Genomic DNA, 25,445 nt, shown 5'->3' on the forward strand with positions numbered 1-25,445 from the left:
TGAATCAATCAAGTCCTAAAGCTCAGCGCATCAAAGGTTTTGCTTTGGCCAAACATTGTGTGTCCAGCTCGTAGTTAAGCAATAGCAATATATGTGTCGCTAAATCTTTGTGCAGAGATATCAAATGTAAAGCAATTTGGCGTGCTGTAATCGTCCTTGTATTATCAGAGATTTAACAGTGATTATATTTTCCCTACTTATTATAAATGGCACTGCAATTCGATTTTACTTTGTTTTCTCTATTCTATTATCTTTGGCACCACCTTTGAGGCAATCTCCTTACTCTCTTCCTCACTGTCTCCATCTCCTGTGCAACATACAAGTCACAAGCTCACAGGGCAAACGAAATTCATTGCGAACAATGTACGAGTACAAAGTTACCATATTCCATGTAGGTTCTGTATTCAGAGCTAAATACTGAGCTTATCTGGAATATGAGAGTTTACATATCTATACACCGTTATAATTATAATGGATTAATATCCCTATCATGATAAAAACCCAATACATAATTAAGATAGTTCCAAAACAGAATATTTAGACATGGTTCAAAATAAATAAATTTATGTTATGTTGAATAAAATAATAATTAATAGGAAGAGTAATGGTTTAAAGTGCATAATTTGAATACAAATTTCCACTTACATGTTTTCTCTTCTCTTAGGTTAAGATGGATTTACAGAGCCTATTATATATATATATATTAGTTTTTCTTATACCTACCAAGATGGATTTACATAGCCTATTATATATATATATTAGTTTTTCTTATACCTACCAGTAGATTTATATAAATTATATATATATCAATTTTAGTATTAAAATATTTTATTCAATATAATTTTGAAATATTTTTATTTTTAATATATATATATATATATTATTTTTTCATATTTAACTATAATAAGTTTATGATGATGATGATGATGGTTAACATTCGTTGAGACCAAACATTGGTCTATCGGATCTAAAGAAACAAATTGTTTATTTTGATTTAAGATTTTATTCTTATGCTCAAAAAGCTTGGAGAGAAGCCTCTCAAGCTCACTATAATTTTGACATTGTAAAAGGCCAGGAAGGTTAGTATTCTAACAAAGATTGTGAAACTGAGATCTAATGTGGTTGTACGCGGGGTACTCTAAGAGGAAGTGGTTTTCATCCTTGATGTTCTTATTCTCACATATATGGCAGATCCTTTCCATCTTTTAGGAACTGCCCAACGACCTATTTCACTATGGAGCTCATGAGAATTCGTTCTAATCTTTGCTATATTAATTTTCTTCTTTGAGCTAGTTAAAATAGAGAGATACTTTTGATCTTCTAGGGTGGGGTTGATGACCTTCCTATAATAACTTAATTTTCTTTTAGCTGCTAAATCTTTCTCACACCACATTTTTTCTTTGAACTTAGAAGTAACAATATCTTTAATGTTATTTATGTTTTGCAATGCATCATTCTCGTTGATCTCCCAATAGTTTAACCAGATCCTTGTGTCTTTATACCACCCTCGATTGAGCCTTAGGTGGTTTTGGCTAAAATTTAACGCTAGCTTAGGAAGTCTATGATCGTCTATGTTATTGAGTTTGTGCTTGTACAACAGAAACCTAATCATAGCTAGGCTCTCAATAGGGGAAAAACCCGCTTCTATAAGGAGAATAGGATAGGGTGTATTACTTTTATTTTTCAGGTTATAAGTTATAAAACGCTTCTAGATTTTTTCAATCTTTCTCCATGATTCTCTGGAGATGTTGCAACCCCAAACCTCACATCGATATAAGATAACAGGAGTGACTAAAGTTTCAAAGAGGAACTTCTTTTTATCCCACATTACAAGATTTGTTGTTTTACAATTATTTTCAAGACCAAAATAAGCTTTCCACCCCCCATTAATCCTTTTCTCAATGCTATGGTTCCAGTTGAGCTTGTGATGAATATCAATTCCTAGGTACTTGTAAGAATACACTTCCTCCAAGTTATTATTGTCATACATAAAATTAGCGTAAGTGTCCTTCTTGGATTTGATAATCATAACTTTTGTTTTGTCAGTGTTAACAGTCATACCCATGGTAGAGCAGAAATCCTTAAGAAGTCTGAGTTGCTTATCAAGATCAGATGGGCACATTGTCAAAAGAACAATATCGTCAGCATAGAGAAGAAGAATGACGACTATCCCAGCTAAGATCGTGCCATCACATCCTGCTTCCTCTAAATAGCCTTCAAGCTTATCAATGTAAATGCCAAATAGAGTAGGGGAGAGAGGGCAACCTTGTTTAACTCCGATGTTACACTTAATATCTTTCGACCACCCCTCATTGCTCTTTAGCTTAGCAATTACATTCTCGTATAACCTTATAGCGGCAGCTCTCAACTCGAGAGGAACCTTTAGCTCTTCTAATCTATTCCAAAGGTTGTATCTAGGAACCATATTGAAAGCTTTTCTAAAGTCCACAAAGCAACAAAATAAATTGGATTTATCATTACGACATTCCTCCGCAATGATCCTAAGCGTAACGAGGTGGTCTGTTGTTGAGTGATGCCTTCTGAAACCTGCTTGGCCTTTAGCCTGCTTACCTTCACTTTCAAGCCATATGCTTAACTTCTTTTCCAAAATACTACCATATAACTTGGCTAAGAGAGGGTTGATCATAATTGTCCGATAATTAGAGGGGTTATTTATATCCCCACCTTTAAAAATAGGGATAATGAGGCTCTCAGTCCAAGGTTTAGGGAACCCTTGCTTGACTGCTTGATTGAAAAGCTTGTGAATGTGGGGGATGAGGACAGGACCTCCAATTTTTAAGATTTCCGCCTGGTAACCTTCAATGTCCTTAGCTTTCCCATTAGCGAGGCGATTAACCCCAAACTTAATGTCTTCTAAAGAGAAAATTTCTTTCGTTGTGAACAAGGTTTCCAAATTATCCATGACATTTGGAGATTCATAAAGCTTTTTAAGATAGGAATTCGAATCATGAAGAGCAATTTTATTATTTTCTTTAGTCTTCCTAGGGAGCTACCTTAGAGAGGTGTAAGAGATTCTCCTGTCTTTGACGAATGTACTGCTTCTTTTTCATTTTAGTTAGGACTTTGTATATTTTTATCTTGTCCATATATAAACTTAAAAATCATTATGAATTAAAATCATAGCGTACAGAGCTCTCACATTTCAAATAGACAAAATGTATTTAGGTCCTTCAGAACTACAATATGTGTGCTTCTGATAACCGTTCTCATCCGCACTAATATTATTTTTTATCATATACACAATTATTCCAACACAACTTTTCCACTCGATACCTAACAATAGAAAAATAAATATTTTTATTACTTTGGAAAAAACAATAGAAAATCGTTGCTTTCATTACCATGTAGAAAAGGAAATAAAATCACATAAAAACGATCCAAATGGGTGAAATTGATTGGCACCCTTTTGACCTTAGAAGCAATACGGGGATTAAGGACTTTTTTGTTTGAACGAGAATGGTTCACAACAATGGACCTGCAGCCCAGGCTACCGTGAATGTGTTAGAAATAGTAATTATTTTGGCATGTAGATCTAGAAAGATCCAAGTGTAGTGCGAGTTTGTTGAGTGTGATGTATGAAGTAGTGGGATAAAAGTCAAGTGTAAAGTGTGTATGATTCATATTAAGTAATAGTAAGAAGAGAGACCTTGGATAAAAGTCTAAGTGTAGAGTTTGTAGGATTCATATTGAGTAATAGTAAGAAGAGAGAGAAATTATTGTGCATGTGAAAAAGATTAGTGAATATGGTTTCATTACCATGTAGAAAAGGAAATAAAATCACATAAAAACGATCCAAATGGGTGAAATTGATTGGCACCCTGTTGACCTTAGAAGCAATACGGGGATTAAGGACTTTTTTGTTTGAACGAGAATGGTTCACAACAATGGACCTGCAGCCCAGGCTACCGTGAATGTGTTAGAAATAGTAATTATTTTGGCATGTAGATCTCGAAAGATCCAAGTGTAGTGCGAGTTTGTTGAGTGTGATGTATGAAGTAGTGGGATAAAAGTCAAGTGTAGAGTGTGTATGATTCATATTAAGTAATAGTAAGAAGAGAGACATTGGATAAAAGTAAAGTGTAGAGTTTGTAGGATTCATATTGAGTAATAGTAAGAAGAGAGAGAAATTAGTAAGCAGAGAAATTATTGTGCATGTGAAAAAGATTAGTGAATAAGATTAATGAATAGAAGATTTTGTTGTATAACAATAATTGGTGTCTGTGTTTTTTTCATTCTATTTTTTTATTAAAATAGTGGTTCAAAACATTTTTATTTGGATAATTATTTTATATATGGAATTTGCAAGAAAATTCTAGAGAGGTTTTTTCATAGCATATGGTGAAATAATGTGAAACAACATGTTAAATATTTCTGATTATTTTTTATGATAAATTATTGTGCATGTGAAAAAGATTAGTGAATAAGATTAATGAACAGAAGATTTTGTTGTATAACAATAGTTTGTGTTTGTGTTTTTTTCTTTTATCTTTTTATTAAAATAGTGGTCCAAAACATTTTTATTTAGATAATTATTCTATGTATGGAATTTGCAAGAAAATTCTAGAGCTTTTTCATAGCATATATGGTGAAATAATGTGAAACAACATGTTAAATGTTTCTAATTACTTTTTATTTTGATTTCTCATGCTTGAACTTTGAATCTTATTTTTTAGAAATTGTTGTTACAAAAATTGAGATAAAGTGACTAGACACACAACACCAAACACACTATGATTTTATTGATTTCACATACATTACATATATAGGACATAACACACTTCTATACATTTAGATTATGACTCCAACTCATAGTATAGGAATCAACAACTTCTAAATTGACTCGTGGTAACTTATGATGACAACTATATATGACATGGAAGCATTACTTCCAACAACTGTGATATACACCCAACATGCCAGGGTCATATGAATATTAAAATTGAATGGTCTAATCAATCAAATTAATTCATAGGTCTCAATCAAATTAATTCATTTATAAGGCTCAATTTCATTTATAGACTCTCTTATCATGCAAAGAAATTTATTCTATATCAACAATCAAAATGTAAAATATTTCCACAATATCAAACTTTTAGTTTTTTTATAATGAATGAAATATCCACCCAAAATGATGAACGAAATATCCACCCAAAAATAAAACCATCAATTTTTTTACAATCAAAAGCTAAGTAATTCTATTACATAATAATCAATATGTATATGATTGATAATCCGATCTGACCTGAATGAGATCGTTATAGTTTCGCACAAAAAAATTCAAAAAATCTTGTAGAAGCAGTTTTTAATCATGTTTTTTATGGTGGAAATAAATTCAGCCCCCATCAAAAACCTCTAAAACCCCTAAAATTGTGAAATCTAACAATTGTTACTTGGATTTACAAAAATTCCTGCCAAATTTTCTCATAATATAACCCAAATTTTTATAACTTTCAAAACCAAAAAACAATATCATTAACAAAATAATATCATTAGATTGCTGCTATAGTGAATATATATTCAATATTCACATTTTCTATATTTGGTATATGACATGAGATATATATAATAAGATGTGAATTAGGTACCCCATATATATATCCCATTTTATACACAGTACAAATCACGTGAACAGTGTATAATCTTTGTAATTGCTACTAAACAGTGAAAAATACAAATTTATATTCCAACATATACAAATATTTGCCAAATATAATGTCCATCAACATTAACACACGACTGGTCGAATTCTTGAGATACAGCCAAAAGGACCATTTTCACACAAAAACCATTTGTCAAATAAGTGAAATGCAGCCACAGGACCATTTTCAGGGATTGGCACGGGAGTAAATATAATCGCTGTCTTCATATTCATGATTTTGATGGGCTTCTTTCCCGTCATCTTCACTGGAGGAAGAATGTGCGCTTTTCCTTCCAGCCAGCCCTTGTTCCTGGCACTCTAATATCTTATCATCTCCATCCTGCAATACCAATACCAAGATCTGTAAGTTCAACTCCAAAACTGAAACTCAACAAACAATTCACAAATCTGAATTTTGATTAACTTATATCTTACTTTCTTGGGAGTGTTTTGGTTGGAATTGGCCTTACAATTGGAAACCCAAACTTCACTCTTTTCTGCCATCAAAATAAAATTATGAGAACTCTTAATAAGAACAGATCCAAAAATATATTATCATCATTTTTAGTTTCTTCTTCCGGATTCATCATATTGATAATTAAAGTAAGCATCAAAATTAACATTTTGAGTTTCTTCTTCCACATTCATTATCAGCATCATCATATTGATAACTAAAGTCAGCATCAAAAATATTGATGTAATGGATCAGTAGAAAGAAGCTCAAAACATTTCAAATCACAAAAGCCTCCCTTCTAAAAATACGTTCAGTAAATGAAATACTGGGTGCGTTATACCTTCTGATAGTAATCGCAGAGCGAGTGAGTGGGAAGTTAATAACAATATCATCATACACAACACCTGCAAAAACTTGATAACATGGCGCTGAATAACCCGAATATATAATAGATGCACGCAGCAGTTACTTGCATCACAACACTAAGTTCCCGAATGTATATATTTATATATACACAAGGGAGTTAATGCTGATCTGTTGTTTGTCATCGTGGTCGATAGTCAAATGTTAAAGCTGCTTTAGTCGTACCTGTCTCGATTTTATTACACGTAAATTCGTGCAGGGTAGGTTGGACTTAGTATCGCCGTGATATATGATTAATTGAAATTTGACAGATTTGCGCACGACACGCACGAAACCCTAACCCACATTAATACCTTATCTTGTATCATTTGTACGAATGTGAGTACTCCAGAGATCTGTGTGTTAATGGCAAACATCAACTACTAAGTAGTTTCTGGAAAATGTCGTCGTTACAGGTCGTTTTGACAAAGATACCGTCATGAACTATATTGTGGATATTAGCATTTGCGTGTAGTTTTTGCTTGATTTTTTTGTAATTTTAAGATTTCAGTGAATGAAATTTGAAATATCACTAGCTTCTCTGTGTTTAGTTTTTTTTAATTAATTTTTTTATTATTCAAATTAATAATGAGTTGATTTTATTTTCAAACTGTTTTTTTTATTGAAAAGATAATGTCAAGAAAAAAATGTTAATACACTGTCGTAACTATCTTTGATATCTCTGAAAACATCACATTCCAAAATTAATAGACTATCGTAACTATCTTTGATATCTCTGAAAACATCACATTCCAAAATTAATAGACTGTCGTAACTATCTTTGATATCTCTGAAAACATCACATTCCAAAATTAATAGACTGTCGTAACTATCTTTGATATCTCTGAAAACATCACATTCCAAAATTAATAGAGTGTCGTAACTATCTTTGATATCTCTGAAAACATCACATTCCAAAATTAAATGTTTTTGGGATTCAACTGCTCTAGAAGTACAAAAAATATACACCTTTTCTTCTCAAGTTTTCTAGGTCTTTTACACCTACTTGTTTAACACTATCTTTAAATCCATGTAATCTCCAAGAATTTTTTACTGCACTAAATCTACTTACATATTCAAAAAAGCTTCTCAATATATTAAATCTATTTAATATTTAAAAACACTTTTTAAATAACTTAAATAACTCAAATTCATAGTTTTTGACAAAATTATATGGTCAAATTCTATAAAATAAAAACAAAAAAAATCTCCTAATTAGACTACTCCCACTGTCACTTTCCTTGAACGAAGGCATTGACCTACAATGCTAAGGGCTATTCAGTAAAACTTCAAACATTTTTCAACGGACCTTATTATGTAAACACCATTTTTTGATGCAATAGTTTAAATCTGGCATGTTTGTCTAAAATCGGACAAAGATGGGTTAGAATTATAAATTGAGCTGTGAAATTTGCATATTATAAGTATTTAAAGTAATTTTAAATTTATATATATATATATATATATATTTTTAAAAACTGAATATAATCTCACAAACAATTATATAATCAAATTTAAATAAAAAAAGTCAAAATATAGAATAATTAAATATCATCCTTTTCAACGTAGTTTTGAATTAGCAGCAGTAGGGGAGGGACGCCATTACCTGTGCGCCCTCCCCTCCACCTGGCGGACGGGCACGTTGCAGGCACGTGGCCTCGTACGACACCACGCCAACTCAATCCGCCACCTGTTGCCGAACGTGTCAAGGGTTTAGGGTTTATTAAACGAGCATGGAGGGGCTCATTTCCGCCTTTACCGCGCGATGTATGCTCCGACTGTGGGTTTTCTGTTCGGGTCTGGTGGTTGTTCGAAGCCCTCCGCCGATGATGGCGCGGGAGGGCTCCATTACCTGTGCATGAGGTCCGCCATTGTTGAGCTCCTGTCCGCCCATTGCTGTTCAGCCAGGACCGCCGGTGGTTTAGGGTGGTCCGCCATTGTTGAGCTCATGTCCGCCAATCGCTGTTCAGCCAGGACCGTCGGTGGTTTAGGGTGGTCCGCCATTGTTGAGCTCATGTCCGCCAATTGCTGTTCAGCCAGGACCGTCGGTGGTTTAATTCGTGCTATTTGCTGTTTGGGGAGGAGCCAGTACCAATTTACAGGTAACTGCAAATTTCGGTGGTATTTGACTGGTTTTTTGGGTTTTTTTCTTCTGCATTTGCTCATTTGTTAATTTTTTCCAATTGTTGCAGGTGTGGCAGGTCCGGCGAGCACTGGAGAAGGTCCGCCGAATGTGTGGCGAGCTCTGGACTGATGGCTTCTATCCGGTAGGATTTTTATCCTACCAGCCATTTTCTGAAGTGTTTTTCAACACCTCTCACCGTGTGTTTCTCAACACCTCACCTCGCTTATTGGAAGTTTTGTTGTAGCTTTTCGGTGTTAAGGTCTTGTGCTTTTTTCGGTGTTAAGGTCTTGTGCTTTTTTCTGATATAATGGTAGCCCTCTGGTTTTGTTGAATGTATAATTTATTAGCTGCTTTGTTGAAGGGTTTAGGGTTTTGGATTCTAATGGCAGCTTGGTTTTTCTGATATAATGGTAGCCCTCTGGTTTTGTTGAATGTATAATTTATTAGCTGCTTTGTTGAAGGGTTTAGGGTTTTGGATTCTAATGGCAGCTTGGTTTTGGTTGCCATCTCCAAAGCTTGCAGCTAGTGTGAGACTCGGAACATACGGAAATGATGTTGTAGCTTTTCGGTGTTAAGGTCTTGTGCTTTTTTCTGATATAATGGTTTTCTGATATAATGGTAGCCCTCTGGTTTTGTTGAAGGTATAATTTATTAGCTGCTTTGTTGAAGGGTTTAGGGTTTTGGATTCTCATGTGTATATTTCTTAATAGGAATTGTAAATGCTCTTCCGAGGCCAAGATATGCTATTTTTACTACACCTCTTCACGTATCCACCAGGAGATTGTGAGGCTTCAGGTCCCTGCCATATTATAGGCTGCCTTTCAATATTGGAGCATGAACAGAGAATGTTTCAACTGCCTTTCGAGCTTCTGTACCATTCCATATAATTTAGGCATACTTCATGAATTGTAAGACTCCTAAGCCGGTGGTGTTCTAAGTTGTTTGCTTGTAGGAAGTTTGTCAGACTGTCTTAAGGTGGCTAAGCTGTTTCTAGGGTTCTACTGCGTCTAGTCTTGTTCTGAGGGTTTGAAGGGAGTTATACAGATAAGATGGTATGCGGATTCCTTCCTAAGCAGGTATTGGAATTGAACCACTAGTTCTTTGATATCATGATTTGAACAAGGTTACTGCTACTAATTTGAATACATCTTATATGTGTTAACACTATCATACCTAAGCTTTGAACAGTGTTAATTGAGTACCCCACTAGTTCTGTCCAATAATGATTGTTGTTGTATTTTATTCTTATCGCTAGTTCTGTCCAATAAAGATTGTTGTGGTATTTTGTTTGTATCGCTAGATGGAAAGTATCTCCAACAACAAGTAGCTCTAACATTGTTTCTCTTACATTTACTCTACTAGGAGTTGAATAGGGATAAAGTCTACAGAAATATCAAAGACTTTGGAGGAGTTGCCCAAGGCCATAACGCAATACAAGAATTGAATTGATGTTTATATGGAACCATAAAGTAATAAATAGTGGGTAAAGTTACACTATCATTACATGGATCTTCTTGAAGCGTGGTTGAGCTTACGAGTAGTCTAACTTATGACTACTAGATTGTTTCACTTTCTTATATTCTTTTTTCACAATATTTTGGGACCTTAACGCATGCTCTAGGATGTTTTCTTTTTGTTTTTCCACCTTATGTTTTCTATGAGATGTAAGGTTGTTTGCTTGTAGGAAGTTTGTCAGACTGTCTTAAGGTGGCTAAGCTGTTTCTAGGGTTCTACTGCGTCTAGTCTTGTTCTGAGGGTTTGAAGGGAGTTATACAGATAAGAAGGTATGCGGATTCCTTCCTAAGCAGGTATTGTAAGGATTCAAGGTCTAGTGTTTCATTCCAAAGATCTAGCTTCCTCAGTCCTTCTAAGCTAATGTCTCAGACCATCTTCAGATTGTCTCTGTCCTTCTTCGGAATGTTGGTTTGCTTCTTGAAGGATACTAGAGCCTATGGTGTAAGCAGCTTACGTATTATTCATATATTATGATAGCTTGTTTCTCTGTATTGGTTACTAGTAATCACAATGCATAACCTTATGGACAGTGTTCACATAATCTACATGCCTTAATTACGATAAGCTCTTGTTCCTGTATTAGTATAGCTTGATTACAGTGATATCATAACTCTTACATATTACTGATATAAGCTCAATGTAAGGATATGGAATATGAAGCGTATAGTCTAATCACTTACACGGGATCAATTGATGTACCATATATAATTGACTAAGCTTAAACTCCATATTAGTAGAAGCTGTAATACATTTATACCTATAACTATTTCACACATATGGCTCTGATTCCCATTGAATTGATTACAATGAGTACTCTTATTCAAGCATTGTGTTAGCTTCTCACTTCCATGGGACTAATCTGATGAATACCGATATAGTGCTTGCAGTAGTTTGGGTTAGGTTCCTAAAGACTATCTCCCATGTTTGCCTATGCCATTCAATTTTGTCTATCACATGCATTTTGTTCGTTTCCTTGGAAAAATACTTAGCTCAATTATTTTAGAACTATATATGACTACATATTTGATTATATTAAAATCAGATTTGTTGGATTTATTTACTTATTTATGGTTGAGAATTTATTTGCAGCTCTGTGTCTTATTATCTCAGTGTTTCAGGTTTTCTTCAACAAATTTAAATAATAATTACTTCAAAAATGAAGAAAATGACTTCAAAGAGTCCAGTAGTTCCAATTGTAACTCTTTATGATCTTTGTGGAGTAAATATGTTGTGTAGGCTTTAAGTTTAGTTCAGTTTTGGTTTTGAGCTATTGTTGTGTATTGACTTCTTTCTGTATTCAATAGAAGATGGATGTGTTTGAGAGTTGGGATATTTTACAGAAGTATGTGCTTGTAGGTAAGCTTACTTAGATCTAGGTTATTCTTTCAAAGTTGAAAAACTGCTTACAGTGGCCTGCTTTCTATGATACTTGTTGACTGCAATGAATAATTAGATCTAAAGCATATTGCTACGGTGACTGCATAAATACCATAAGACAATAATAATAAGCCCAAGACCACTGCACATTGACCATAAGAGACTAATAAAGTCATATGTTTTTCTGTTGGTGACTTTCCAAGTGTTTATCTAAGGTCTGGTATATGTTTTCTGATATCTGAAATATGCTTTTCGAGATCTGGTGTACTTGTTTTAGTAAGAAGAAATCAATTTGCTAAGGTTTAATATCCATAAGAAATCACTTATCAGTGTTGGGAGCATCATTTTGAAGCTAATGGTGAAGTATTAAGTGATTTATTTTGTGAAATATAGTTCATCTTTGCAGTGGAAAAAGATGCCCCAAGACATAATATGAATTGACATAACAATTTCAAAAGGGAAATAAGTATCTAAGTTATCATTGTAGTGTCTTTTGTGGATTGATATCATTTGTGCTTAACTCGCAAATAAAACTACTTTACAACCAACCAAGCTGCTGTTGGCTTTTCAATGTAGTGAATGCATAGCACCATAATGTTGTTAGTGTTTCAAAGCAATAAAACAACCTAGGTTGTAAGCCAGAATGTTTTTGTGACAAGAAAAAGACACAATCCATCCAAAATCCACATCATAATGTGGTTACAAACAAAAACATATGACACCCCTATTCTTTATGGCCCTGAGAATCTTGAGTGCCAAAACTCCCCGAGTTACCTTCTTGAGCCAAGTAGGTTGGCCTACCTGTCAAGGGTTGATTAGGAAATGGTTGATTGCTGCCATATGATTGACTCCAATTTGCAGCTTCCAACCATGGAGGTATTGAGTACCCATACCTCACATTTGCACTACTGGTCCCTGCATTAAGTGGAGGTGTGTAATGAGCATACATAGAATTGGCACCAACTCTGGTAGGAATAAGGCAAGTGGGTAAACCCTCAGTAGTATAGTGAGGCACTTGAATGTTTATGAGATCTTGGAATAATGGTGTATTATCTGCAATGGAGTCCAATGAGTTTGAAATAATTCTGGTTTCATTAGCTATTCTTGTATCATTGTCAACCATATTGATCATCCCTTGTTCCTTTTCAAGCATTTGTTGTGCCTTTCGTTTTTCCTTTTCCTGTCTTGCCATTTGCTTTTGTTGGTCCTTAATTTGCCTTGCTTTATCTCTTTCAATCTTTTCATCTGCTCGATGTTGTGCGGCAACAATCCTTGCTGCCTTCTTCTCCTTGACTAGATCCTTCTTTTTCTGTTTTAATTCTTGCATTTCAAATTTCTTTTTTTCAGACTCAACTAACAGGGTTATATAGTCCTCTGAGGTGAGTAACTGTGAGCTTCGGCCCAGACGAAGACTACCTGGTGCACCTTGCTTTTTTTTCATTGATACTCTCTGTACTGGTAGCTTTAGGAATTGTCCAAGTGTCTTCTCCACCCCTCCCACCTGCATGTCATTGCTTGGTACTTCCCTTCCAGTTTCTGTTGGAACTGATTGAACTATATCATTATCTTCATTTGATGCCTCATTATGTCCTTCATCTTCTTCCATTGATATATTGTCCACAAAAAAATGAACAATTTCACTGTTCAATTCTGCTGGTTGTGAGGGCATGTTCATGCTTTCTTCATTGGTTGCTGAGACACTATGTGCATTCATATTGATCATTGCTTCTGCTAGCCATGAAGGTGGGGTTACTTGGCTTGGCAATGTCAATTGGTCATTGTCAACTGCATGTTCAGCAATAACATTAACAATATCAACAACAGGAATTTCATGTTCTTGAGTTGGTGGAACAATCTCCATGTTACTGCGAATTTGTTCATTGTTATATTGTGTTTCACATACAGTTTCATCATCTTCAACATATAAGTGTCCTTGAGACAAGGAAATCATATTACCAGCTGCAACAACATCATCTTGGTCATCTACTTCTTGCACTTCAACACCTGTTTGGGCATTCCCTTCTTCCTGACCATCCACATGAAACGCTTGGCTACAACCAGTATCATGCATGAGAGAATCATAGTTCAGTGGCCAGATTCCTGTCCTCCTAAAGCCAGCCTTGATATTTGATGGTGTCAAAGCCCTTTTAAAAGCTTTACTTGCAAGCTCTGCTAGCTCAAACCTTTTCACCTCAACCCCTGGATTCTTTGCCATCCATGCAGCACGCTCCGACCTGAAATAGTTCTTGAAAGGGCCAAACACACTAACATCAAGGGGTTGCAGTCTATGAGTGGTATGAGCTGGCAATGTCAATAGGTCGATGCCTAAATTGTTTGCTTCCTCAATTGTTTGTACACCCATGTGGCTCCCATGGCCATCTAATATCAAAAGGTGTCTGTTATTAGGCGAGACGCCACCTGGTACCGATGCAGCAAAGTGAAAAAGCCAACTTAGAAACAGTTCTTTAGTCATCCATGCATGGGGATGTGCAGCCATGCATGCACCTGGTTCGCAGTTCTGTATATAGTTTTTCAGTTGATTTTTACCTTTGAATAGATAAAATCCTGGGATTGAAGTACCAATTGCATTAACACAACATAAAATAGTTATCCACTCCCTGCTCTTGGGCAAAATCTTTGGCACATTTCGGCTCCCTCTCTTGGCAATTACCCGCATGCCACAATTCCTCCCTGCCTGTAAACCTGTTTCATCACAGTTCCATATATGGTCTGCTCCATAAGAATGTTTATCATAAGCACTAGAAAGTGTGTCATAGAATTTTTGCACAACTGCAGGGCGCAAATTTAATGCTCTGTCTCTGTCAAGGCCCTCAGCAGTACGCAATACAAGTTCTGGATGCCTTTTTTTAAACCCAAACCACCATGATTTACCAGGAAACCCATCTTTGAATGGGTTTGGCCTCCCTTGACAGATTTGAGCAACTGTTGATTTGAGTTGTATCAACTCTAGCCCATGTCCCAGTTGGGCCATCTCTTTACACCACTCAACCACCTCGGCCTCCTCATCCTCAGTCATAACTGTAAGAGGCCCTCTACGTTTTGTATGAGTCAGTCCATTTATCCAATAATGTATTGATGAGGGAGGAATACCATGTTTTTTTGCAGATGCCCGAACTGAGTATCCATTAAACTCTATGTCGTCAATTGCAACTAACATTTGTTCTTTTGTCCATCCTCTTATAGCACTGATTTTTTTAGTTGAGCTTGCCCCTTGGACTGTTGTTGATGGTGGTTCTGTGGCTGATGGTGTGTTAACATCAGCAGCTGTCACATGGTCATCTTCAACAATGTTCCCTGGTGCATTGCTGGCATCGACATCAGCTGGCCTGTCATCATCGGACGATGTGCATCGCAGCTGCGCACCCCTTGTCACTCTCCTGCCACTTCTCCTTGTACGAGCAGAGTAACTTCCTTTTGCCATAGATGCAACAACCTATAAAATTATTGCATGCATTTAGACATTAGAATATATGTTAAATTATGCTTTATTACTTCTGCAAAAATTATCCCTATGAAGCTGATGATCGAATAATTCCTGTAAGCTAACCTTCAATTCCTGTAAGGTAAGCAACAAATAAGGTCAAAACAAGATTTTTACGATGGAGGTAAACTTGTGCTTTTATTTACATTATTGGGACATGTCTTCCTCTGCTTCGCATATCTGGTTACAAAAACTTAGAAATGCTTCCCACTTGACTGATATGGAATTTGTGAGTTTGATTTTAGTTTTTCATGTAATGTCTAAATGAGTCTTTTTCTCTATCTTTACATAATTTCAAAAGAGTTGAAATTATTGCTTCAGTGCTTCCTGTAAGGTAAGCAACAAATAAGGTCAACAAATAAGGTCAAAACAAGATTTTTGCGATGGAGGTAAACTTGTGCTTTTATTTACATTATTGGGACATGTCTTCCTCTGCTTCGCATATCTGGTTACAAAAACTTAGAAATGCTTCCCACTTGACTGATATGGAATTTGTGAGTTTGATTTTAGTTTTTCATGTAATGTCTAAATGAGTCTTTTTCTCTATCTTTACATAATTTCAAAAGAGTTGAAATTATTGCTTCAGTGCTTAGTATTTTATTGGTGTTTACCATGCTTACTGGAAATTTGAATCGTTGAAATTATTGCTTCAGTGCTTAGTATTTTATTGGTGTTTACCATGCTTACTGGAAATTTGGATTCAGTGCCCTGTTTTGATTGTTTCCTTTACAGTTACTCTGTCTCTTCTTTCAATTAATTTGTCCTTAGGCTTTTTGAAACAAATGGCTTGCATCTCCTCATATTACTTCACCGATAGTTCACTAAAATCCTATTTAGTTTGTTCCATGTGCTTGTTGCATGAGCAAAAATAAGCGCGACCTTTGTAAAATGTGACTGAACTTAAAATTCGGCTGAGAGGTCTCACTTTTCATTATATTTTGATATATTTGTGAAATTTTCTCTCGTAATCATGTAAGTTCACGGGTTTCTTTAGTATCTGTTTTTCCTGGTATACCACTTAAGCGCGACCATTGTAAAATGTAACTGAACTTAAACTAGTATTTCTGAAATTGGCACCTTTAAAGTTTTGAGTTTTGCAGCTATGGCTTAATAGCGAGCTGGATTACTAATGTAGCCCAAGTATTTTTAAACTTAAAAACACCTGTTTTATTAAGCAGACTTAAAAATAACCCACAGTCGGAGCATACATCGCGCGGTAAAGGCGGAAATGAGCCCCTCCATGGTCGTTAAATAAACACTAAACCCTTGACACGTTCCTTAACAAGTGGCGGATTGAGTTGGCGTGGTGTCGTACGAGGCCACGTGCCTGCAACGTGCTTGTCCGCCAGGTGGAGGGGAGGGCGCACAGGTAATGGCGTCCCTCCCCTAGCCCAAGTATTTTTAAACTTAAAAACACCTGTTTTATTAAGCAGACTTAAAATCTATTAGCATCTTGTCCTCTTATTTGATTTGCTGTCTTTCTGAGCAATATGTTTGATAGCTTACTGCACTAATTTGTTTGTAATCCTAGAAAAAATGATCTATAAACTCTGTATAAAAAAGGTTAATTGTAACTGTATAGGTTAACTGTCACCACCCTATGGACAGAACTGTAATGTAAGAAATCTGATAAATGAATGGACAGAACTGTAATGTAAGAAATCTGATAAATGAAAACAGAACTGTAACAGAACTGTAATGTAAGAAAAATCTGATAAATGAAAACAGAACTGTAAGAAGATATAACTAACTTGAATATATTGGCCACTGTTTTGTGATGTTGTCTTCAAGTTTGCTGAATAGTTTGAAAGCATAAGATGCAACTTCAACAGTGGGTGGATTTGTTTTATAGTTTTGGGGACTTGATTTTAATTGGTGGACATGGATGCACATGGATTGCAATGGTTTCATTTTGAATGTGTGGTATGGATTTAATTTGCTGTGATCTAATGGTTGGGAATTGTTTATTTGTTGATCCATGTGCTTTGATTTGTTTTAATGAGAAATACAATGAGTTGGGTGTCATTTATTGCATTTATTGGGTCTGGGTGTCATTTATTGAACAAAGTGGATTTAATTGTTATTGGGTTGGGTGTCATTTATTGAACAAATTGGATTTAATTGTTATTGGGTTGGGTGTCATTTATTGAACATAGGGTGCTTAGTTGTTGAACAACACAGCAGTTATGGCTGACATACATTCCTTTTGTTATGTGCAGGTAGGCATATTTATTTGGGATGCAAAGTTGGAGTTCTCATGAGTGGGGGTTGAAGTGACTGCTGTTTTGTACTTCTGGAATAGACCAGTTTGGAAGCCTTTATGGCTCTAGCTGTTTTCTACTTGGGTCAATATGTTTTGCAATATTAAGTAGTAAAATACTATTTATGGACAGTTGTGGGCCCAGTCAATGTATGGGTGATTTTTGGACATAATTTAAAACTTATTTATACATAATGTTATTTATTTCTGTTTAAAATTTGGTTTCACAAGTCTTAATCACTGGTGGTTTGGTGGGACCAGTATTATATCAACTACTGGTCCCTGCACAAGAATAGGAATCCCTCCCCTAAGCGTTAAGCGTTTTTGGATAGGCTCATAAATGTCTCTCAAAAAACTGTATAGAGGCTCTCGGATCCACCCGTTTCTATATATTTTAGAGTGGCATTTATGAGACTGTTACAGTGACCGGTGTATGTTAAATTAAATTGGTCCAACCAGTTGCGAACGTCCTCTTAAATTCTTCACCAATTCACACCAACTATGGCAGCTGGCAATAATACGCAGTAGAGGAAGCTTCCACACATTCATTGCAAGGGACCACTGGGTTGAAAAGTTGAAAGGGAAGTTTGAATTAAGAAAAATTGGTGCATGCTTCCCCAAATTATTTATTCATCTTGTACCCAATTAAATTTTTTTAATGCAAGATCAACATTTCAGACATTAGTTTATCTCCTTCTGAAGTTTGGAAATAAAATAAATAATTAAGAATGAGCATGGCTTTTGATTTCCACAAAATGGGGTTGACTGTGATGATCAAAACATTCATACACAGGTAGTAGAGACCTGGGAATCTGTGGTGAGAACATGGGTATCAATTAATGAAGAAACCCCCCTTTTTTGGGAGATAATTATTCCCGTTATACAAGTATATAGATCGGTTAAGTTAAGTGAAAGTTGTAGATTAGAAGTTTACGCTTTCTATAAAAAAGTGAAGAAAGCTAAAAGCTAAGAGAATCGGATTTTTTTCCTTTGTGCAGGTTACAACAAAGAAAGGTGAGAAGATTTGCGGTAGTTTCCGGAGAAGAGAACCAAGAAGTTAAAAGCCTAAACTTTGGAGGAAATTTAGTGAGTATGAGTTAAAGCTGATACTAGAAGACCAAAAGCATATGACTAAGAGGTATTGGAAGATCTTGGAAGAAGAGGTATTGGAAGATCCTGGAAGAAGAATTTGGTGCAAGGGGAGTGTTTTACAACAACAGGTTATGTCACACGAAGTTTGCAATTGTAGCAGAAGAAAGTGAAGACACTTACTGATCCTATTAACCAGAAGTCTAAAATTGTAGCAAAAGAAAGCGAAGACACTTATGGATCCCATTAGCCACAAGTGGATGATGATTGTGAAATCACCAATGTAGCAGTATATGATTTAGTGAATCCATCAATAGATCTTGATGATTACAGTGAAGTTACCATTGAAGCAGTGAATGATATGGTGGATCCAACATGGGAGATTGGTGAAGGTGACTGCTCTGAATCATACGTACATGATGTTAAATTTGATGAATATAACTTAACTAATAAATAATAGTTTTAGATGATGAAGTAGAAACATCTTATTGATGAGTTATTGTTTGATAAGGGAAGTCCTTTTGCATGTGAAAACCAAGTGGAAGAGAGTTGTGCAACAACAAAGATAAGATAATTTTTTCATAAATTTCTTCAAGAAGAGCATAAAGAAAAGGATTACTGTAATGATGTTTTAAATGTTTTTAACAAGTTTTTTGAGTATGCAAATTTGTAGGACAATAATCAACTTACAACTATAGCTAAAAGTGAAAATGATGAAGAATACATGGAGATCCTTGCAGAAATTGAAGAAGGAAATGTTGAGCAGATTCTTCAGCAATGGAGCCAAGAAGAGATAAAATTTTACTATGGACTTTTGTTGCAGTAGTTGAATGAGTAAATACATGAGTATGAAGACCAAGTAGAAAAGAATTACACGTGGTGGCAATCCATATACTAACAATGTTTTGAAGAAGATGAAGAGGACAAGAGTGGATAGCCGTGTTTTTTAGAATGTTAATGAGTGAAGATGAAATAATGAAAAAGAGATAAAATTTTACTATGGACTTTTGTTGCAGCAGTTGAATGAGAAAATACATGAGTATGAAGACCAAGTAGAAAAGAATTACATGTGGTAGCAGTCCATATACAAACAATTTTTTGAAGAAGATGAAGAGGACAAGCGTGGATAACCGTATTTTTTAGAATGTTAATGAGTGAAGATGAAATAATGAAAAGGCTGCAACATCAACTGAAGAAGGAAAAGCAAAAGAAGAAATTCAAGTTTGCAACAATTAACATAAAAACAAGGATAAAACTTAAACTAGAGAGGTGTTTCAGAAATTGGTGAAAGATAAAAAGAAAACCACTCATGCAAAGAGTTGAAACAATTTGGAGTTAATTTTTCTATGTAAGACTAGCTAAGACTTAGACCAATAGGCATAGTTCAATCATAGTGATAGTTATGTTTAGCTGTTGTAATTAAGGGGGAGTGTTGGAGATAATTGCTCCCACCATGTATGCATATAAATGAGTTAAGTTAAGTGAAGTCTAAATTAGAAGTTTATGCTTTCTATAGAAAAATCAAGAAAGCCAAATGCTAAAACCTAAGTTAAGTCAGAGGTTGCATGAGGCTATGTTTAGCAAGACTAGTGTTTATATACACACCATGGGATCAATTGTAAGAGAGAGGTGAAGCAAAGTTGAAGTATGGTGAAGCATAGAGTGGTGGCATGATTAGTCTCTAATTGAAGATTGAATAGAATATTGAACACCAACTCTGGTTTATTGAAAATACCAAGTTTACATTTTGTGTATTTTGTGAATTTCATCTTTGCCTAATCAACATCTTTGAGCCTTGAGCTTCGCTGACTCAAATTAAGATAAAATTTGGATAACCATAGCTTAGAGAAGTTTGATCCATAATTTATACGGAAATATTACGGTTTATGATTGAATTTGCAGACAATGAATTCAAGAACTTCCATAGGGGAATCCATGTATTTAAATAAACAAACACTAACTGCAAAATCTCCAAACAAATCCAACATGTGTGAGAGACAATGAAATGATAAATGCTTATTATAGGTCAAATTACTAGGATTTAAACCCTTGCGTACAATGACAATGATTGGCATCAATTGCAGTGATGATGAAGGGCTTGCCCAGAGCATGAATTATCAATGGCTCTCCTATTTCGAATTCGATGAACATTCCCTTGTCTAGCTATGAAACAAAGAAATACGATTTGTGTGAGGCAATATAATTCCATGAGCCTATATATATTAGCTAAAAATATAAAATATTGGGAAGCAATTAGTACCCATCGTGGGGTAGCGATGGTGAACAATCTATTTAGTAAGGTGTTGAAGCCCCGAAAATCGGGTCTACAACAAGGGGGATACCCACCCGGTCCGGACCTTGGTTAGCAACTCCTTTTCCGTTTGGTATAGTGGGTCTGACTGGGGATATGGGACCAGTTTCCTAATATATGTGTGTGTGTGTTGAGAATTGATATTTCTTTCCTAATGATTCCTAAGTAAAATGCTTTTATTCTAAATCTAATCTAACAACATGCAATCGTATTCTAATAAACATAAATATCTAATTCTAAACTAACCCGGGATGTAATCTTTCCGTTATGCGATCTAAAATGATTTCAAATAACAATTGGTAGTAAAGATCATTCAACTGCTATGAGAAAATAATTCAATAAAGATAAACCATTTCGTATAAAAAGTTAGACAAGACAGTTGTGAAAAACATATCGCATAATAAGCTACTCATATATTAAACATAAATAAATAGCTATCACCGTACAGAAGTGCCAAATGATAACTCAAGCATTCACGCATTCATATATAAATAACTGAACATAAATATCACCTTAACACATAAGTAGAAATAGTTAAGAGATAAAAGTACCATTTATAACTAGTTCTACTCATGAGCTTCAAGCAATAATGATTTATCTCTTCTTAATCCAACATCCACTAAGAGTACAAAAGTGCAACATCAGTAGTAGATATTAAACGCAGATATCAATAAATCCTGTTCCATTCATTCATCAAAACCTCCTCGGAGGGTGCAAAAGTGCATGTTCTAAGGACAAGTTTTTGACAAATTTCAGGACCCTTCTCTAAATGCATGAGAAGGGTTTAAATACTACTAACTAAATCTAAAAATAATTTATTACAAAAATGTAGGATGCGGTTTAAATGACCGTCCTCATTTCAGGAAAAAATAAAACAAAATAAACTAACAACTAACAACTAACTATCTATGTATCTGTTCCTTGTAGTCGCAAGCATTCAACATTTTCTTGAGGAGAGTTGGCTGGCCGACTTCCGACTTTAGCTGTCCTGTGAAAACGAAATCGGCAAGAGCTGGCACCATCTTCTCGACATAATTAATGATACATTTGAGCGTCATGCACTGGCTGTGTGGTTTTACCAAATATGCCTTGTAAGAATCCCAATTCAACTTGGTTAACCTTTTGATTGACTCTGCCCTTTATTGAGCCTTATGTTTCCAGCTTGTCTGTAGTTGTTGTACATTCGGTAGATATCCTGGAGTGGTCTCTGAGATCAGATTTGCCGTGTGTAAATTTTCATTGATGTAGTCAATGACATTATTTGCTGCTGTGGCTGCTTCTTCTACCACTTGTTCTGATTTCCTGATCTGTGCATCCCACTTATTAAAGAGCATTTATTTGTGGGTGTCATTGATTATTGGTGCGCTTGCCTTTTTCCCTTTCTCTGTTTCCTGCCAAGCCAAATATTCAGTAATTCTTTTATCAATTAAATCGTAATCATGTCGCAAGTCCACGACTTGATTAGTAATTCTGTCGCTTGTTTCGCAATAAGAGCTCCACTGTGATATTCTTGGGCACAATGTTTCTTGTTGCTGTAGCAGTTGATCATTTAAGGAAATGGATTTTGTGACAAATTCTGTAAGCTTAGGATCATCATTGTGCATCTCTTGCATAACCTGTAACTGTTTTTCTCTTTCAGCCAAACTATTATGGTATCCTGTCTGCATTTGTTGAAAGTCCCGCTGTAATCTTTCAAGCTGTTTTTATGCTTCGCTGTTGGCGTTGGCTTGTTGTAGCTGTTGCTGCAAAACCTGTATTTGATCTTCTTTTTCTTTCAGTAGTTGTTGTACCTCAGATGCTTTATCAATGGTCGTCGAGGCATACGCTCCTGTGATCTGGGATAATTTAGTGAGATTTTCAGTGGGATCGGTGGTAGGATCTTGCCAAAGGATGTCTAATTGTTCTGCATCATGAGAGAGCACGCTTTCCAATTTCCTTTTATTTCTTTGTCTTCTCATCACAGCCTTATGCTGCGGGCTGTAAAATACATCGAGAGGGGGAATTTCCTCTATTTTGAGCATAAGTTCAGAGGATGGGGTAATAGGAATATGTTCCATTTCTGGGACATTGCTGATTGTTCCTATGACTATATCACTCACTGTCTGTACATTACTTTCAGGTGCTTTTGTACTCTGTCCCTCAATATTGATTAAGTCATTGAATGTCTCTCATTCTTTATCCAGCTCAGTTCTGACTGATGGTGGCTGGACGATGAGAGGGGGAGGATATACCCGTGGAGAGGTCAAAACCTGTTGCTCTGGGAGCTCCTTACACTGGGTAGTATCCCTTACTGACCCTTTGCTTTTATTATGGTCACTTTCGGACCTCTTGGAGTGTTCTGACGTTTCTCTTCCAGACTTAGATTTAGACCTGTCTGTTTCTGAACTTCCACTGAGACTGATACTAGGAGTTGGTTCCCTCATGGGTTCTAAGCATAATTTAACCAAAGGGATATTAGCTAACCTCCTTTCTCTGTATATTTTGAATTCTTGAAATTCTGCTCGAGGAAATTGCATTTGGGCCGAATCCAGAACTTCTTTAAGTGTACTTTTCCGTTGGAACATATCATCAAAAAGATCATCTTCTTTAGAAAACACCTTTATTTTGATTGTAGTAGTGAAATTCTTAACAATATTAGAAGGGTCGAACGGTCTTCCTGGAAATTTGAACAATCGTAGACATAGCATGTTGTTTACTTGTTTGAATGCATGGCCTACATCAAATAGTGAAAAGGCCCCACATGCCATAGGAAATTGTGGCCAAATGGCCTTCTTCTTATCCTTCAACTCTTTACTCATACCTCATTCTCGTAGGTCTAATAAGCAATCTCTCGTGCCAGTAGTTTATCAGGAACATATAAAGTTAAGACATGAGGGGAAGCGAGACTTCCGAATACCCTAACATATGTGAAAAGTTCTTCTTCGAACCATCTTGCGAAAGGGAGCATATCGACCTCCGCTTCGGGAGAAGAAAATCTTGTAGCGTCTTTATCGTACAACATTTTGTACAAAGGTAACATGATTCCATGACAAATCTTGTAGAAATATGGAGTGAACTTGGAATCCCACAATTCTTTGTGATAAATATGAATGGGTAAGGGATCTTGAGTAGTCCATTTCCAACCCATTAAAGGAAATTTGGAAATATAACATATTGCATCCATCACATATGCAGATAAGTAGAAAGGGGGATAAATTCTCTGAGAAATAGTTCTTTTAGACCGGTAATTCAAAATGGCTGTGGCTAAATTGTCAGACAAGATCTTAGCCCAATCCACAATAGTAGCATTAATGGCGGAATCCAATAGGTCAATAGGTGTTGTGTTATCATCATACACAACACCTGCAAAAACTTGATAACATGGAAACTGATCCTCTTCATGGTGAGATGTGAAGAGAGCTGAATAACCCGATATATAATAGATGCACGCAGCAGTTACTTGTATCACCACACGAAGTTCCCGAATGTATATATTTATATATACACAAGGGAGTTAATGCTGATCTGTTGTTTGTCATCGTGGTCGATAGTCAAATGTTAAAGCTGCTTTTAACATTCGTGCAGGATAGGTTGGACTTAGTATCGCCGTGATATATGATTAATTGAAATTTGACAGATTTGCGCACGACACGCACGAAACCTTAACCCACATTAATACCCTATCTTGTATCATTTGTACGAATGTGAGTACTCCAGAGATCTGTGTGTTAATGGCAAACATCAACTACTAAGTAGTTTCTGGAAAATGTCGTCGTTACAGGTCGTTTTGACAAAGATACCGTCATGAACTATATTGTGGATATTAGCATTTGCGTGTAGTTTTTGCTTGATTTTTTTTTGTAATTTTAAGATTTCAGTGAATGAAATTTGAAATATCACTAGCTTCTCTGTGTTTAGTTTTTTTTTAATTCAATTTTTTTATATTTCAAATTAATAATGAGTTGATCTAATTTTCAAACTGCTTTTTATTGAAAAGATAATGTCAGGAAAAAAATGTTAACACACTGTCTTAACTGTCTTTGATATCTCTGAAAACATCACATTCCAAAATTAAATGTTCAACTGCCCTAAAAGTACAAAAATACACACACCTTTTCTTCTCAAATTTTTAAAGTCTTTTACACCTACCTGTCTAACACTATCTTTAAATCCATGTAATCTCCAAAGAATTTTTTACTGCACTAAATCTACTTACATATTCAAAAAAGCTTCTCAATATATTAAATCTATTTACATATTTAAAAACACTTTTTAAATAACTTAAATTCATAATTTTTGACAAAATTATATGGTCAAATTCTATAAAATAAAAACAAAAAAAATCTCCTAATTAGACTACTCCCACTGTCACTTTCCTTGAACGAAGGCATTGACCTACAATGCTAAGGGCTATTCAGAAAAACTTCAAACATTTTTCAACCGACCTTATTATGTAAACACCATTTTTTGATGCAATAGTTTAAATCTGGCATGTTTGTCTAAAATCGGACAAAGATGAGTTAGAATTATAAATTGAGCTGTGAAATTTGCATATTATAAGTATTTAAAGTAATTTTAAATTTATATATATATATATATATATATTTTTAAAAACTGAATATAATCTCACAAACAATTATATAATCAAATTTAAATAAAAAAAGTCAAAATATAGAATAGTTAAATATCATCCTTTTCAACGTAGTTTTGAATTAGCAGCAGTAAGCGTTGAGCGTTTTTTGATAGGCTCATAAATGTCTCTGAAAAAACGG

The 25,445-nt window shown here is 35.2% G+C and overlaps 1 protein-coding gene across 1 annotated transcript; it reads right to left on the reverse strand.

The window, feature by feature from the left end:
• Positions 1-5,493: 5,493 nt before the first annotated feature.
• LOC149218160 (uncharacterized) lies at positions 5,494-24,129 on the reverse strand. The gene is made up of 4 exons (XM_089382352.1): positions 24,037-24,129; positions 6,454-6,517; positions 6,095-6,156; positions 5,494-5,999 (listed from the first exon to the last, which is right to left on the reverse strand). The coding sequence occupies exons 1-4, from the start codon at positions 24,073-24,075 to the stop codon at positions 5,847-5,849; spliced, it is 318 nt and encodes a 105-aa protein (XP_089238478.1). The 5' UTR covers positions 24,076-24,129; the 3' UTR covers positions 5,494-5,846.
• Between the last annotated feature and the right edge of the window lie 1,316 nt (positions 24,130-25,445).

This window comes from Pinus tabuliformis, chromosome Q, assembly GCF_031772625.1.
Source record: "Pinus tabuliformis cultivar Carrire ecotype Pingquan chromosome Q, CPIR1, whole genome shotgun sequence".
NCBI lineage: Eukaryota > Viridiplantae > Streptophyta > Pinopsida > Pinales > Pinaceae > Pinus > Pinus tabuliformis.